This window comes from Syzygium oleosum, unplaced genomic scaffold (assembly GCF_021117445.2).
Source record: "Syzygium oleosum isolate NSW1041296 unplaced genomic scaffold, Sole_v2.1 Sole_v2.02, whole genome shotgun sequence".
NCBI classification, from domain to species: Eukaryota; Viridiplantae; Streptophyta; class Magnoliopsida; order Myrtales; family Myrtaceae; genus Syzygium; species Syzygium oleosum.
The window spans coordinates 4,549,062-4,566,977 of record NW_026607486.1 but is presented as its reverse complement, the minus strand read 5'-3'; the positions used below and the strand labels follow the sequence as shown (position 1 = coordinate 4,566,977).

The following is a 17,916-nucleotide window of genomic DNA, read 5'->3' as shown; positions in this document are numbered from 1 at the left end:
ATGTTTAGGACTGAATTTGCACAATTGCAATAGGTTTAGGATTGTTTTGGTAATTTTCCCCACATCTATAATGCAATAGGCACAGGTAGTAAAGTAAATAATTTCATTCAAAACCATGCTCTGGCTTTTCACTGTCAGCTTATGTGAACAAACAGCTACAGCATTGAGTGAAAGAGGCAGCACCTCTGACTCAAACTTCTCCTGCCTCACGTTCCAATTCTATGGGTAGGCCATTCGTTAATACTTTGGAGGTACCAACAAGAAATCCCTCGTGATCGGATTTGTCAAGAAGTTATTTTGAGTTAGGCTGACAATTTGACAGAATCACTAGCAAGGAACATCACAGAAGGTGTTCGAGTCAAGTTTAATTCGCGCCATGAACGGCCGATTTGAACTGTATGTGAATATTAATCGGGTGCGGTCGATTCTTTTAATCTGTTTTATGAGATGAGTAGACGCTTGTTTGAACAAATTTATAACCCTCCAAATACGTATTTTTTATGTATGTATATTAGAAGTCATTCTTAAATGCACTTAATACCTCATTTCGTTTTATTTCATATAATATGCTTGTCGTGACACCATCAACAAGTCTATTGTGTTTAGATGGAAGACACAAAACTTCCACGTGACAAGAATATGGCATGACAAAACGTGAATTATCAACTCATGCGAGCTCGGATCAAACCCCAAATCTAACGGACTGGAGAAAAAAGTATTTCGCTATTTACATCTCTCTAGAGTTGACAAAATGGGTCACAATCTCAAATTGCAACTCATATTTAATGGCCCTTACATAGTGGGTCACTCATTTGGCAACAAAGTTGGTCAAAATGGGTTAACACTAAAAACAAGGCATGGTTAAATGGATTATTTATAGCGCGAATGACAACATTTCTCTTATTTGGTCCTATTTCTGGCTAGAAATAGAAAAATTTATTTCTCTTTCCTGGATGAGTTTCTAAGCAAAAATTAGTGTTTGATAATGACACAAAATGTATTTCCTGGAATAGAAATTCGTTTCATAACGGCATAAAATTTCTGTTTCCGCTGGCCGGTGAGCGGCGATAGCGGGCGGTGGGCGGTTGGCTAGGGGCGGCCAACGACGAGTGGGCGGCGGTGGGCGGTAAGGGTGAGCAATAAAAGAGAGATGCTATTTCTGTTTCTGTTTGAAAAATAGAAAAATAGAAAATTTTAACTTCTCATTTCTATTCTAAATCTATTTCTAGGCCAAAATTTGTCCCGGAAATTAAAAAAAAATGAAATTATTTTACCAAATGGATTTTTGTCCCAAACCTGTTCTCGAGAACAAAAAAATAAAAAAACAGAGAAACATAATGGTTATTATTCACACCCTTAGATAACCCATATTTTACCTTACTGTTTATGTTCAGTGTTCAGTTCAGTACGTTCCCACTTAGCTGAGAACGTATATGTATCGTAAATATGGGTTTTAATGGGCTTTAAATAAGTGGGTACTGGTTTTCTTAAGTTGGGTTAAATATTGATGTTTCTTAATATTATGTATTGGGTCAGGTATGAGTTACTAAATTTGAATTACATATAAATGGGTCAATTTAAGTAGGACCGTTTTTTAGCCAGTCCAAAACTAGGGGTGAGCGGTTCTAGGTTCCACATGGAACTTACCCGTCAGAACAATTTCCCTAATTTTTGGAAGCTGAAACCTACCCTGCATACCTAAGAACTCGAAACCCACCCTATCACAGGTTCCGGGGTCTACTCAGGTTTCACTTGTACTCTAAATTGAACAATTGCAGTGAATCATCACCTCTAATGACAATCATTTGATTTAATCTACTGATCATAACTCATACTTAGACACACAAATAATATCAAACATTAACAACGTATAAGTCTCAGTCATGGATATTGCCGAAAATGAAAGCTCATACTAATGATTTCATATCACACCATAATCATTGGACACTATAGAATGCCACAAGATCACGCGAAAACATAAAACAAGAAAAACACAAAGACTTGATCTAGGTTCTAAAACCTGAAATCTACCCACCGGAACAGGTCTCCCAATTTTTAGAACCGGACCGGTGGAAGGAACCGAACCCGTTCCCACCTGTCCGGTTCTCATGTTTTCGATTCTACCCTGATATCATGCTCACCCCTACACAAACTAGTTGGATCTACCCATATCTCGATTCTACCCCGATATCATGCTCACCCCTACACAAAACTAGCTCGATCCACCCATATCACGGTCATATATCTCTCCATCTAACCTAATAAAATGAAGTTGGGTGGCGGAATAAGGGCAAAAAAGTAGGTAACGGTTCTGTTAGATTCCAAATCCAAATGGTAGGTTCTCCACCTCAAATTTTTTCATAACAGGTTTCCTTGAAAAATTTAAAATTGGAAAATCTCACTTGGGGGTTTCCTATAAATCCCATGAGATTCCATAATATGAGAAAAGAAAAAATAACATAAGGAAACCGACAATTTTTAGAATAAATTAGATTCCAAAATATAAATAATCACAAATAGAACAATATTATCTCTAACAAAAAAGAATAGTTAATGTCATTAGAAAGATCAATCAAGTTGCAAGATGAAAAAGCACAAGAAATATTGGCTTTGAGACTAATAAAGAAATCATTATGCATTCAAACGGCTCCTCATTCTATTTACTCAAATCAAGTTGATTTGGAAGGACTCTCCATTAACTAAAATTAAGACCGGTGATATCTGTTATGTATAATAACAAATGAAATAAAGAAAAGATCAAAATATATGAATAATAAATTAGTAATCGAAAAAATTACTCTATTCGTTCGAATCTCATAGATGAATATGTGTAAGGACCTAAAAAATCAAGGCTAAAGTTAAAAAAATATTTCAATAAAATACTATACAAATTTTACCTGATATAATTTCCTTGTTTGGTTCGTTGAGAAAATTCACATGATCACGTGACTTCCGACCCTGATTTATAGTAAAGTATTTTTCTTCAAAATAGAATAACAATAATAATAATAATAAGTACTAGTAACGACTGAAAACACCCACTAATTCCGTGATTGCAAATCATATTTTGAGAATAGCTACAGTGACCGGTCTGATCCAATTTCCCAAGCGAGTGAAAATCATTAAAATTCTCTCGAATGCCACCGTGGGTCTAGTGATTTGGTGTTGTTTTCTTCTGCATTTGTTCTGTCCTACACTTTGTTAAAAAGTTTCGAAAGCGACGTGAGGCACCACTTCAGCACCACGTCACTATTTACTAGTGACTAGTCGACCGCATTAGTATTTTTCATTTACTTCTTTAACGTAATGGCCAAGTTGAACAAAAAAATTTAGGGTGCCATTGCCCCTTTTTTTCTTCAGCTCCCACCTAGGAGTTAATGAGGTATGTGTATCTTATGAAATTGATATTTAAATTCCTCCACAAGTCCAACCGGTCGCCATGAACTTGTGAATCAAATACATGGTCAGAATTGCACCGTTATTTATATTATAAGACAACGGTACCGTCCACTTAGCAAAGTCCATGCAATGCTTTGGCCACACATTCGGGCTTTTAAAAGAATATCCATCCATGTCCTCCATCTCCCGTGCACCAATCTCTCTCTCTCTCCCTCTCTCTCGCTCAAGCCTAAAACATTGCGAAAATGGGATCAATTCCTGGTCTTGCTGACGAAAAACACAGCAGCAGCAGCAGCAAGAGCAAGAGATCATCTTGCTCATCTTCCCTCAAATCGAGCTCCTCCTCCTCCTCCACACGCTCGTCTTCTTCTTCTTCACTGTTGCTCTCGTCATCATCCCCAACTTCTACCGGTCCTCCGTCTTCCTTAAGATCCATGGACGACCTCTGGCAAGACATCAACTTGTCCTCCCTCTGCCCGCCAGCCGCCACCTCCTCCTCTGCCGTCCACGGCGACGCAAACCTCCAGGACTTCTTGGGTGGTGGTCGGGGTGGTGGTGGACCCTTCAACGAGGACCCAACACCAAGTTCGAGAAAAAATGCGTATGACCCTGACCCTTCATCGTCCAGCTGGCGATTGGCCCCCGGGTCGGGTCTTCAGAACAGGGAAAAGGGGGCTCGGGTCGGGGCCACTTCTCGGGCCCGTAGTCATCGTGCCAGCGGGGGAGTATCTCCAGCGTGTAATGTCTGTACCACGAAGACGCCGTCCGACGCGCATGTCAAGCCCCCTGCGCCGGCGACAGTCCCTCCACCATTAAAGAGGAAGAGTTCGATGGAGAACAACGGCGAATCGAGTGACCGGCGATTCCAGCGGTTGATGAAGAACCGCGAGTCGGCAGAACGTTCCCGAGCCAGAAAACAGGTCCTCTATTTCTCTCTCTCTCTCTCTCTCGCTCTCACTGATTACATTACTTCCCAACTTATCAGGTGCACCAGACACCTTGTCACCGTATGTGTCCGACTATTATTGTAAGCAGACAGTTATCAGGTGCCCGATGCACCTGATCTTGGCCCTCGGATCAAGTACACTCAGTTCGTCGTGAGATTTGGGATGAGCAGACAATCAATTAGATAAACTCTACAGCTAAGCATTGATGAGAACTTAATAACATTTTCCAAATGTTCCCTATCATGATGAATCGCTTCTTTCTTCCATTGGGTAGCGATAAGTTTATTCGTAGCGAAATGAGGGTAGACAATGTATTCGGGTAAAGGCCAGTTGTGATAGTCAAAAGGTGTTGAACATTATGGACGATGATTCTACTAATATATGTGTCTCATACAAAAGTTAGGTCATTTTTAATGCTGACTTTGATGTAGGAAAACCTTTCTTTTAACGCGTGGATTTCCAATACTCTCCATTGTTCTTTTTTGGGGAGGAGATTGCAGGCTTACATGATGGAGTTGGAGATTGAAGTTGAGCGTTTGCATGAAGAGAATGATAGACTCAGAAGAGAACAAAATCAGGTAACTCCCAGTTCTTCACTTCATGATGACCTTCCAAGTTGAGCGTTCCTTTTTCCTTCTTTTCTTTTTTGCCGTTATGGCTGAGAGCAAAAATCATAATTGTTCTTTTTAATAGATAAGACCCGTCTAGTATGCTCTAAAACTGTAAGTTTCCTGTTTCAAGTAGGTCTCTTTTCCAAACAAGCGTTAGTTAAGTTAGTTGATACATCAGACATGAGCCTCGAATTGTCATATAATCCTCCGGTTGCTCTGAGACAGGAGGAGGACCGCCGTATATTGTGCACCTGATGATAAGACGAGTGCTTTCGATGATGTTCGGCCGTTCAACATCGTAAAAGATATTAGAAAACGTGTCCCATCAACATTATCTACTGTATTATCCTGCTTTCTTTTTCGCAAGCAGTAATATTAAAACGTTGGGGGTTTGTCCTTTTTGGTATTGCAGTTCTTGGCAGCAGCAGCAGCTGCTCAGCTTCCCAAAAAGCAATCTCTCCGAAGAACGCTCACATCCCCATTTTAGTAAGCACAAGCAAAAAGCCTAACCGCGCGTTGGACAATAAAAGAGAACAAGAGAAATCCAACACGATTCAGACTAGCCGGGGGCCTGCTGGTTCTGACAGGTCCTCAGGCACAGAGAGAGAGAGAGATGCTTTCTTGTTTTCTGTTGTTTTGAATATGATAAAAAGAGTGTATATACCTCGCACGGTGTCGCCTTTTCTCCTTAAAGAGAGGGGATAAGGTGGGGTGATGGTGGTGGGAGGAAGATAAAGATGGATGCATGGAGGGACCATCTTTGCTTGGCTATATGAACGAGTGCTGTACAGGGACGTGAAACAACCATGTCACTTCTCATTTTTTTACCTTATTTGCCTCTATCTCCCTCGACCTATCTTCCTCCTTTGCCCTTACAAGAGCACCCAAAAAAAAAAACAGAGAATAAAGAAAAACTGTTGGCAGCATCACTGTGCTTTCTCCCTCACACCCAAAAAAAAAAAATTGGAAGGAAAACGGACAAAATACTTTTCTTCACTTCCCGAGACTTGAATGGTCGCCCGCAAGAGTTGTTGTAACTTAAATGATCGAGAAAGACCATGAAACGATCTTGTCTGGATAGTAATTCGGATCATGCGAAACGTTAGCTACGTTGAGTTTATAGCAAGGGCCAGCACTCCGAAAGAGCTTGACCTCTCGTATGCTTAGTTTCGTTAAATTAAGTTCACTCGAAGATTAATTCAATTTTAAGGAGATACGATACACAGTCAAGATCGTTCCATAATCTAGGCCTTGCAGAGACCTTCGGAAGAGACATGAGACAAGAAGAAATTGAAAAGTTTCACCATCTAAAATACGAATTCATGGTGCACCTTAACACAAATCTGAATCGCTCTTGGCACGAACACTGCCCTCTCAGTAGCAACGGAAGACAAGAAGTTTGATAATGGAAATTGCTTTGTAAAAATCTGAATCGAACAAAACCGGGTCGAGGGAATACCCGTCTTTTTCGAATATTGGACCCGACCCACGAATATCCTCGTCCCCGACGAGCAAATCCCATTCAAGGTAATATTGACGAGGAAAAGAATAAGATTCTGCTGCGAAAGAGCGAGGTTCTTTTCCTTGTTTTGGTCGGACAACGGAGCATGAAGTCGAACTCACTTTCTTCGGTCGTGTCCAAGATTGGACATGGAATCGCTTTTGAACGGCCTCCGGTCAATTCCACCCTGACCCAACCAGCACATATCCTTCCATGTTCGTGTCAGTAGTGTTCGGTGGACGCGTCGGACGCTGCTCTTTCTGAAAATGGAAACTCAAAAATTATTATTCACATAGGAATAATCCGCTCCCGAAAATGCGCATCTAGTTTGTTCCCATGACGAAATATCTTCTACTGAAAGTCGTTCTTTGGCTCTTAATTTAGGAGACCAAGGTTCTAACTCTGGACAGAAAATATCACGGGCACAAGTGAAAAATATTGTCGGATCCAAACTGAATCGTACAAATTGAAACCATGCCGGAATTTAATCAACAATAAGGTCCGGAAAATATAGACTCGATTAAGTAAACCCGACGTAACTAGATTCTATTGATATTTAATCGACGACATAACCTAAAAACGTAAATACACTACGCCAGAAATTTAATGGACGAGGCAGCACCCGAGATAGAAAAACACGTTGAAATTTAATCGACAACACGAAATGGAAAACTACAACTAAGGAAATTTAAAGTACAGTGCAGAAAAGCTAAAGATAATTAAAAGATTGTGTTTGATTTGTGCAAGGAGATCTTTTATGAACGATTGATGATATTTATAATGATTCTGAAATAACTGCCTTCTGACGGTTTCCGACGATTGCATTCCCTTGAGTAACTCCTGTCGATCACCTCCATGTTTTTATATCTCAACAAGTCTCGCACCCATGTTTTCAAGCGGTTGCTATTGTTGTATGTGAATTGCTTCATGATCGTCTTTTCTCGTAATAATGGTTGTCCCACGATCCTGCTTTCAAGTAATAACTACTCCCTCCAAAAATGTGTGCCCTTGACCTCAACTGTTTTGCTGATTACAAGTTTCAAATCATTCATTGATGATGCTCACATCAATGGCTACCGACCGTCCATCATTGTATTTCGATAATTGAATATGTGTCATTGATGAATACGAATGCCAATTACCATATTTTTGTGTTTGTCAATAAGCTGGCGTACGTGAAGTGACACTCATGTGCCATGCGCGTGTTTGTTCACACTCATGTGCTAGGAGGCATGTGCTTATTGATGATTAGATTATTTTTGGTGTCAACACAAGTCTTATTGACAGTTAAATATTAGCCTATTCACTCCATGTTAATTCACATTTAGCCACGTCATTTAAACACGTGAATCAAATAAGAGGATGCTCAAGATCATAAATCAACTTTTTGGGTTGATTCATGCAAACCCTAGTGATATATCTCTTCCCATCGCATTACATGGTAGAACTTTGTTAGAGAGTGTCTCGCACGCGCTCGTTAAGATATAAAATAGGAAAATATCGTTGAGTTTTCACGCACCGACTTTTCTTGCGATAAATGTACTAAATATTTCGAAAATCTGATAAATGTACATCGTCCGAAAAAGCCCACTTGCCCTGAGGAATGAGACATTGGTAGGGTTTTATTCTAACTTTTATGCAAAAATTGTTAACGTGTGCGACTTTTCTGGGATTCCCAGAAAAAGTCCTTTCAAGATAAGCCAAGGAATCCAAAGTATGGATTCTATTCAAAGCAATGGACGAATACTCTCTCTCTCTCTCTCTCTCTCTCTCTCTCTCTCTCTCTCTCTCTCTTACTCTGTTGGATACATCATACGATGAAAGAAAACGGAATCCAATTTTTTGCAAAAAGAAGACATTCCCGGACGTCAACATGCAATAGAACTTCGCCCTTGCGATGGGTCAACCAGTCGAGTTTTTCCATTCTCTAACCAATAATATTCCCTACTTTGGTTCGATATTGTTCATGACGTGGGAGTATATCTTGAGCTTGACAAGAATGAGGAAAGCCCAACAGATGATCCGGTAACACGAAATTGATTTGAACGACTAAATGAACCGGATACCTTAAAGCCGCGATTTGAGAAATGATCCGATCCTGGAAAGACGACACGTGCTCCTTCGAGTAAGACCTCAGTTTTGTTCGTGTCGAAATGGTCGGTTTGAAGGGTTCATCAACAAAAAACAACGCAGCGGAATATAGAACCTAGACAGGATCCATGTGTATATTGAAATCGAAAAGGAATTTTGATACGTACCTTTTGCGGATCGAAGATAAATCAAGCATCGATTGTGTCCGGATGAGCGCTCCAAGTGTTGCGCATCTACCGGTATCCACACACACGAACGGAATTCTCCAACGATCCACGTGCTAGCGAAAGATCTTGAAGTTCCTTTTTCTTGAACGCCTTTTGATTTTCGATACTCTATCGAAAAACCCTAGACATGAGAACGATTCTCTATCTATTTATACAGCCTTATTATCTAACGGAATTAAAAGAAGTGGGCCGGGCTATTTGGGCTCGCCAAACCGTCCACCTTCAATCGTACGTTTAATCGTTATTTCATAACGCGCACGACCGCATAGATAATTTAAATAGGAGAATAAATTAAAATCTACTTCTTAAGTAAATCAAGGCGCACGTACAATATTAAGTCCGTTCGCTATTGTGTGCGACCCTATAGGTTCACTAAACATTAACAATGTGCCCAAAACTCTTTTTGGCCCACAAGTCATAAGCGGTCTCTAGCAAGACATTATGACTACCTAAGTATAGTGAAGGTCGATTTCCGACACAACCTAATCCACAACTAATATTAGAGTATCAACCTTGATTGATTCCTAGGGCAGACCACTAACCATTGTGTTGGGAGCGTGCAGCAGAAACCCAATACCTTCATCCCGAGAGATTGCCAAAGAGAGCTCAAGTCCGAGCCCGTTAACATATCTATTTGAACCTACCTTCATGCAAAAACTTAAGCCAATGAGTTGTGAGCCAACTTCGATATATTAATTGCTCAATACCACACAGTAGCAGGTTTGCTCCCCCTAAATTTAGGTATTCTTCTGCATTAACTTATCTCAAGTTGAATCTCCCCGAAACAAGCGTCGATCATGAGATTTTTTTTACTGTCCATGGTCTCTTCTCGCTAGACCAACCGTGATGGCAACTTCCACTCGAAACAAGCGTCGACCATGAGATTTTTTTTACTGTCCATGGTCTCTTCTTACCGGACCAACCGTGATGGCAATTTCCCCCTGAAACAAGGGTTGAACATGAGATTATTTTTACTGTCCATGGTCTCTTCTCTCCATACCAACAGTGATATCAATTTCCACCCAAAACAAGGGTTGATTATGAGATTCTTTTCTTGAGATATTCACCAAATACCGGAACAGATTGGAGAGCATCAATCAATCATCCGCTCTAATACCATTTGTTAGGAGTTACCATACCAATTGCCCATGGTCTCTTCTCGCCGGACTAACCGTGATAGCAATTTCCACCCGAAACAAGGGTCAATCATGAGATTTTTTTTTCTCGAGATGTTCACCAAACACGGGAACAGATTGGGGAGTACCAATCAACTATCAGCTTTAATATCATTTCTTAGGAGCGCACAACGACTATCCATGGTCTGTTCTTGCCAAACCAACCGCAATGACAATTTCTACAATCATGAGATTTTTTTTCTTGAGATATTCACCAAACACCGGAACAGATTAGGGAGCACCAATCAATCATTGCCTCTAATACCATTTGTTGGGAGCGCGCAACAGAAACCCGATACTTTCACCCGGGAAGATCGCCAAGGCCGAACTCAAGTCCGAACCCGTCAACATATCCGGTTGGACCTAGCTTCACTTAAAAGCTTAAATCAATAAGTTAAAGGCCAACTGATACACATCACACCAATTCTCAAATGTGGGACTTATCTAACACAACTCGCACGTGTATCTCAAGATTCTCAACACATTGTTTAGCAATTAAGACCCAATTGTCGCTCGATACCGTGAGGATGAGGATCGGGTCAAACTCATAGCGCAACAAGTTAGCCGTAGCAACACATTCCATGCGCACATATCACCGATGGGTCGTGCATAAAAGAAGAATTCATCAATCGTTTGCACCAGACGAACTTTCCGAAAAAAGCTACCGATATCGCAAGACAGTGAGGCATACAACACATCAGTTTGGCTAATATAGGCGTGCGCATTGGGCGAAATGTGGGGATGGTGTTATGTAAGAGCCACTAATGATAAGCCCTTTTTCAAGAGGAAAAAGAAATCATCAACTCTCGCATTACATCCCTTTTGACTTATCGAAACCGATGTTCCCTCGGGGAAACGCATGAAATGGGAAAAAAAAAAAAGGTCGCGATAATGTTGTTTAAGCAGAGGAAAGGGACGTGCATCGAAATTAATTAAGCACTAAACAGCCCCCACAGATCACTAACCTTTTCCCCTTTTCGCCTCGCTTGAAGTGACGCTACACTATTGTTCTACTGTTTAAAATATTCACCCCACTTCAAAGGGTCTTATATTATTATTATTTTTGCTTATATGCTTGAATCTCGAAGTTCTCTCTAGTTGGTTGCTGCATCTGCTTCTTCTTTTTTTTAATTACTCTTTAAAAAAAATCAAGGATCAAATTCTATTTATTAAAGGATTAATATCCCCAAAAACCCTAAACTTGTACACTTATGATAAATTTATTCCAAACTAATTTTTTGACCACCAAAAACCCCAAACCGGTACATTTGTGATAAATTTATCCTTCATTAGTTTCCGTTAAATTTTACCGCAAAATTATTGAATTTGTTGACATGTGATAGTTGACGGATGTACCAATTTAGGGTTTTACCCTCTGTATGTCACAGGTGTATCGATTTATGATTTTTCGTGGTAATAATCCAATTTAATAAATTTATCACAAATGTTTCGGTTTGAAATTTTTTAGTAGTCAAAAAATTAATTTGAGATAAAATTATCATAAGTGTATTAATTTGGAGTTTTTCGTGATATTAACCATTTATTAAAACGCAGAAAGAGACAATATCGTGACCCGGTGCTCGGGGTTGCCACAGGGCATCTGTATAGTTGCGGTAGATTGGGTTATGTGGTTTTAATGGAGGCAACAAAACAAGAATTCCATTGTCGTCCAGCGGTTAGGATATCTGGCTTTCACCCAGGAGACCCGGGTTCGATTCCCGGCAATGGAAAATTTTTTGACCTTTTTTTCTTGGGCGGGGCTGTCAATTGGGGACATTCTGCTTGGCCCAATTTAAGGTTACTCTCGTGATTTGCAATGGAAGATTTTTGACTTTTTTTTCTTGGGTGGGGCTTTCAATTGGGGACATCCTTCTTGGCCCAATTTAAGGTTACTCTCGTGATTTCATGTCTATTTTGGACCATCGTCGACTTCTTTGCATTGAACCTGAATACAGAGGCCCATGCCGTGGTACGAAATCACCTGGTCAGTGGCTATAAGGAACGAGAATCTGGGCTTTCATTAAACCATACATTCAATGCATCAGCTGTGAGATTGAATTTCAATTTATGCTTCATTCGTTCATGTTGAATCGCTCATACCTTGCTTTGATAGCTGAAAAAGGGGCCGGATTTATTAGCACCTCTGGTTCAGTACATTAGTTGACCAAAGTTCGGATAACACATTGAATTAATCATGTAATTTTGATGGCGGTGACGACGATAATATCGGCAATAATTGTGTCGCCCTTTTTCCTTATCACATAGATTTGCCATGAATCTTTTAGGGATTATCCCTGAGAATCTCTGTTGCCTGATTGATCTCTTGCAGGGCATATCTCCAGCTCCACCTTTTGATGATCCCCTCTTGGACCATCTAAAGTTGCTTCGGACGCGTAAACATTCTACCCACAAAAAAAAAAAAAATTAGAAACACAAAAGGCAATTAAGGACTTTTGCTGCTAGAGAAGGCAAAAAAATCTACATCTCCATTTAGCATGTATCGTGTGTTTAACTCACTATTTTGTTTTTTGTCGAAGACAGAAACATCTAATTTAACCGATGGGAATAAACCATCTCATTTTAGAATAATACATTCTATTGTACAACTTTATGACATAAAGTGCAAGAATTAATTTGGCTCTAATGCCTAGGAGCCTAGACAAATCCAGGTTGCCCAGCATATAGGATGACGATGAGAACTTTAAAATCTTTTGAAAAGCTAAAGGCAATGGACTTGTCACATGCTTAGCCAGTTTTGCCTTCAAAGCTAATCCGATGCGTGCCAAAACAGTTCCGGAAAGAAAGACCCACCAATTATTCAAGCACCAAGTTGCAAAACCACGGTCCTTCCTTTCCTTTCCTTTCCTTTCCTCTCTTTACTTTTGCCTATCTTAGTACCCTCCTTTATCAATGCGACTTTGCGAAAAGCTTTACCCAGGGAAGAAATTTAAAGGCAAAAAAATAAAATAAAATTGGATGACGAATGAGTGTAAACTGTTGTAATTTTCTTCGGTTCACACGTCTTTTCAGTTTTCTGTCGCAATTTTCTTTGGCTTTGATATTGTTGCTATTAAGGGTTAATGGTTCAACAAATGTGAGCATAACCGACATGGCTCTTGAGCTCACGTTCTTTCGGTTTTCTGCAACTGTTTACTCTGTCTTTAAATAAACGTCTCTTTAGTTCAAAAACAAGATCTCCTCGAGTTTTCTCTATAAGTCATTCTTTAAGTGTGCCAATTTCGAGAAATGTTCGACAGAGTTTTATTTGTATAGTGTTAATATAAACGGGTTCGAAATGTTGTATCCTGGGAGGTATAGTTTGGATCTGCTTAGCATCGTTAGCAAAAACTAAACTAATCGCCTTAGATTTGGTAATCCGTATCTCACCTCTGGTTTAATTCCTCTACGATTTTATAACATATAGCAAATCTATATTTGGTTCGTAATTCTGTAATCTTTATTTGTTAAGATTTTAGAAACATTGGCTTGGTCGTTATTATATTTGTTATCGTTTTCGAGTTATAATCTTTATTTATATTTTCCAGTTACAACAACTAGTGTCGCGTTTCGTATATTTTTCATAATCAACAATGCTCAACATAAACTACATTAGAACCAAACGGAAAGGGCAAAAGGAATAACCATTTGAACCCATCTAAATCTAGGAATCCAATTTAGGAATATAATCTATCGGTCTGTCGGTTTGCCTCGGCTACAAAGAAAAAAGAAAAAAAAAGGAGGGGGGGGTGGCCGGGGGGTCGAAAGAAAACGAGATTTGCTCTGTATTGTCTGTCCTAGCGAGCGTAAGGGGGTGAATTTCCTAAAAAACCCCAAACTTTAAGTTAAGTCTCAAATCTGCCTGAAACTTTTTTTTGTCTCAGAAAAAATCTCAAACTTTAGGTGCAGTCCCAAATTTACCCCAAACTTTAAGTTCAGTCCCAAATCTCTCCCAAATTTTATTTTAGGTAAAAAAATCAGCAAATTTCAATTTATTTTCAAAAATATTCCCCCGTGATCTAGTCCCAACTTGATGTGGCACTTCCACATCAATAACAAATCAACATCAGCAAAGTAGTGGGCTGATAGGTACAGACCGAAGTCGCATTTCCACTTCAATAACAAATCAAACCAAATAAAAATTGTTGAAATTCTCCAAAATAAAACCATTCTAGGATATGAAAGTTAGGAACGACAACAAATCCACCTCGAATTTTTTTTTATTTAAAAAAAACTAATTTTTAGATTCAGTCCAAATTTGCTTTGAACTTTTCTTTGTCTAAAAAAAAACCAAATTACTTTGTTAATGTGGATTTGTTGCCACATTAAGTTGGGACGGATTCGTATATTTTTAAAATAAATTGAATTTTGGTGATTTTTACACAAAAAAATTGGAGGTGATATTTGGGGTTTTAGAAAAAAAAGTTCGGGTTTTAAAATAAATTGAATTTTTGGTGATTTTTTTTTTACACAAAACAAAAATTCGGGGCAGATTTGGGACTGTACTTAAAGTTTGGGGTTTTTTTTTTCAGAGATTATAAAAAAAAAAAAAAAAGTTCGGGGCAACCACCGCCCGCAGCGGCTGCGTTGGCTTGTGCTCTAGTCCCCCCACGAAGGGATCGGAGTTCGAACCCCGTAGTCGTTAGGGATTCTTAAGTGTGGCGTCGTGGTGGTGGGTCCTGCGCTAGCGTCACCCAGGGTTTACCCTCCCTGTCGGCCGTGCGGGGTTCCGGTTATCAAAAAAAAAAAAAAAAAGTTCGGGACGGATTTGGGATTGGACCTAAAGCTTGGGGTTTTTTCTGAAATAAAAAAATATTCGGGGCAGATTAGGGACGTGACCTAAAATTGGGGGCGTTTTTAAGAAATTAGGCCAGCGCAAGGTCACAACTTTGGGTAATTTAACCCATCTTGATCTAACACATCAAACGCTTTTCACGAGAAATTCACTTTATAGAGAAAAAGGAATTGTTTTGCTTATCCTTTGTTTCTTTATGTCGGTTCAGGTTAATTATTTTATTCTATGAAATTCGAAGTGAAGCAAGGGTTCCTTTTCATCATAAACGTTGGCGATGTAATTAGAGAATTTACCGAATCTGACTCACCCGATCTTCTTTTGTTCCAAAGCTTTGGTTCTTCCGAGTCACGAAAAAAAAATCTCGACTCACGCTGACTTGGTTGGGACCTTTTTTAGGGCAAGAACTGAAGTGGCTCTCAGCTCGCGGCGTCATGTGATTGGTGTTGGCTTTTTGGTAACGCAGCCAAAAGGAGATGCTTTTCTTTCCCTATGGTGTGTTTAGAGCGGTGATTTTGATGAGGTTTTCTTTATTGAGGCATACTTAATTGGTGCAATTAACACACCTGTCAACTTGATCCTTATAGTTATCAATCACGGAAGTATCACGGAGTTTTGCAAGGGTATGTTTAGTAGCCAGAGTAGAAATCAGGATAATCTATCGTATTCAGTATTTGGTTCTTATTCAAGATAGGATAAAATCATATACATACATTGTTTGTACTAAATAATGGACATGATAGTGTCACGGGCCGACAGTTCTTTAGCCACGGAATAGCTTGTGCGGCACCTAATGGGTCATTCATGCTAGGCCAGCCCTCGTTCTCTAGTTATTCCAAAGAACAATACAGCGAATAGTTTCCTTGTATCAGATTGTACAACGCCCAGTTTAGGTCGAACGTCTAGTCCATCCAGCGATACACGCATAATACTTTAGGCACCACAACTGGTTTTGACCTGCCATAGCCACATCAAGAGAGCGACATCAGCTCCCGATCAGTTTGTGCACGGGAGGCCAACCCTGCCTTCATAGCTCTTAAGGGTATATTCGTTCTATCTTATAAATCTTAGTACCAATCGTCCTGACACTACTCCCATGACCCAGTTATCTTCATCCCTTCTACATCTTCACTCTTTACTCGATAACCCCAAGCTCCACTTACAAGGGTATGGGAGTACGAGAGAATCACAGTTCGTGACAATAAAAAATGAAAACATTCGGTTTAGTAAATAGGATATAGCAAAATCTCTTAATTTCATATCATATTCCATCTAGTCCTATCTTAATTAGAATTCCAAACAACCAAACGCAGCCTAAGACATTTCCCTCTTTTAGCATACTTTTGGAGACAGTTGTTCAATTTGGGATTATGTTAGCCACGATTCATAAATCTATTTACTTTCCATCTTTTTTTTTTTCAAAAAAAGTGTAATTACTTCATCTCGCCCCCTTGATTGATTTAGCATCTAGAACCAAGAGGATGTCAAGCACGCTCGCTTGCCTATTTCGACGCTCATAAAAAAAAATTCAACGCTTATAGTCAAATTATATAGTTTCTATAACTCGACTTTTCAATTTCATTGAACAGATTGTAAAGGCCTCCCGACCACGAAAGCTTTTCAGATGTTCCAAACCATTTCAAATTGTGTATTCGATATCGGATGGAGATGGGGGTTACAGGATCCAATGATTATGTTCACATTGAGCAGCAAAATTAGGTTTCACAGGAGAGAGCACTCGTTCATGATACGTGCTTTTCATCGAAAAGGGATGGCACTTTTACAATTTTCTTATTTAAAATTTCGATTTTATTGGGGGTCACTTTTGCTTTAATGCTTCAAGGTGGGAACTTTGAATTTATATATATCACAATTCAACTTTTTTCCTCTAATGAAATGGCATCACTTCTTCTGGCTCCCATCACAAATATCTCGTCGAATCTGAGTATATTCTTTTTCTAGTAATAAATTTACTGCAATTCCTTAACAAACCAAACCCATTCGATAATAAAAAAGATCGACGAATGAATCTTTGCAGCAACACCCACTTTGGAAAGGCAATTTATATATTTTGGACTGACCTTGCCTCTTTTTTCCACTTTCCCACCCAGCAAAATATATTTTTTATTGCATTTTGCGAAGAGAGGTATGCACAAGGAACACGTAAAGTGAGACATTGCAAAGGTGGCATTCGATATATAATAAGGTGATGGTGATTTCAGTGGGCTTCATGATACGTAAGAAGATCGAGAGATTTACAAAAAAAAAGAAAATGAGGGATAAGTGCACCAGAAGTCATAAAACTCGTCATGAAGTGCAATTGAGTCCTAAAACTTTCAAAAAGTGCAATTGAGTCCTAAAACTTGTAACGAAAGTGCAATCGAGTCTTAAAACTTTCAAAATGTGAAATGAAGTCCTAAAACTTGTCAGATTGGTTCAATCAAGTCTTTCAATTGATTACACTTTTTGAAAGTTTTATGACTCGATTGCACTTTCGTGACAAATTGTAGGACTTGATTGCATTTTTTGAAAGTTTGATGACTCAATTATACTTTCGTGATAAGTTTTAGGACTTTTAGTGCACTTATCCAAAAAAATAAAGTTAAAAAAGTTTAGTGAGAATGGGTCCAAAAATTCTGGAATATTGTACAAGTTGTGCGTGCAATTTGCGGAGATATTTTAAGGACTCAGCTGAGGAGCGAGGACTCTTTCTTTTCCCAACCACTGGACTAAAAAATGGCGTGAAGAATCTAAACATTCATTATTCTTTGACTGCCCAAAAAAGCTTTTTCGATTAAAATGAATTTCTTTTTTTGTTTATTTTATAACGCGAGATATTCGAACCTTTTATTGATTATCTGTTTTTTTGTTTTTCAAACAGTAGAGCACAAAGATGCTCCTGCTTAGTTTGTGCCAGACAAAGACTCCTTTTGATGACAAGTTGTTTATATGTATGTTTTTCTTTTTATGGTTATGTTGGTATTGAAATAAGATTATAAGTAAATTTATATCAGTCTCTGTACGTTGTTGACTAAAGTAAGTTCACCCTCATCTACATAAGAATCGTTCTCCATGACCTTCTTTTTTTTAAACAAAACAAAAAGTTCTGGGCGGAATTGAGACTGAATCTAAAATCGAGTTTGTTTTAAAGGGATTAAGCCGAAAAAGGATTGTAG

At 39.1% G+C, this 17,916-nt stretch overlaps 1 protein-coding gene and 1 non-coding gene across 3 annotated transcripts; both read left to right on the top strand.

Moving 5' to 3' along the window:
* Positions 1 to 3,534: 3,534 nt before the first annotated feature.
* On the top strand, positions 3,535 to 5,841 carry LOC115663460 (protein FD-like). 2 transcript variants are annotated; one of them, XM_056308734.1, is made up of 3 exons: positions 3,535 to 4,319; positions 4,847 to 4,924; positions 5,091 to 5,362. In XM_056308734.1, the coding sequence occupies exons 1-3, from the start codon at positions 3,645 to 3,647 to the stop codon at positions 5,112 to 5,114; spliced, it is 777 nt and encodes a 258-aa protein (XP_056164709.1). In that variant the 5' UTR covers positions 3,535 to 3,644; the 3' UTR covers positions 5,115 to 5,362. The 2 variants fall into 2 exon arrangements, with proteins under 2 accessions (XP_056164709.1, XP_030441324.1); XM_030585464.2 differs by lacking the exon at positions 5,091 to 5,362 and adding an exon at positions 5,370 to 5,841 and having other exon boundaries at positions 3,542 to 4,319.
* A 5,768-nt stretch (positions 5,842 to 11,609) lies between these two features.
* Positions 11,610 to 11,681, top strand: TRNAE-UUC (transfer RNA glutamic acid (anticodon UUC)). The gene has a single exon. It is a non-coding gene; the product is annotated as a tRNA-Glu (tRNA).
* The last annotated feature ends 6,235 nt before the right edge of the window (positions 11,682 to 17,916 follow it).

Bases quoted from the DNA above. Each gene is read 5' to 3' on its own strand.
- LOC115663460 (XM_030585464.2), top strand. From the start codon at position 3,645: ATGGGATCAATTCCTGGTCTTGCTGACGAAAAACACAGCAGCAGCAGC. The intron at 4,320-4,846 runs GTCCTCTATTTC...AGGAGATTGCAG, and splicing joins GTTCCCGAGCCAGAAAACAG to GCTTACATGATGGAGTTGGA. The intron at 4,925-5,369 runs GTAACTCCCAGT...TTGGTATTGCAG, and splicing joins TCAGAAGAGAACAAAATCAG to TTCTTGGCAGCAGCAGCAGC.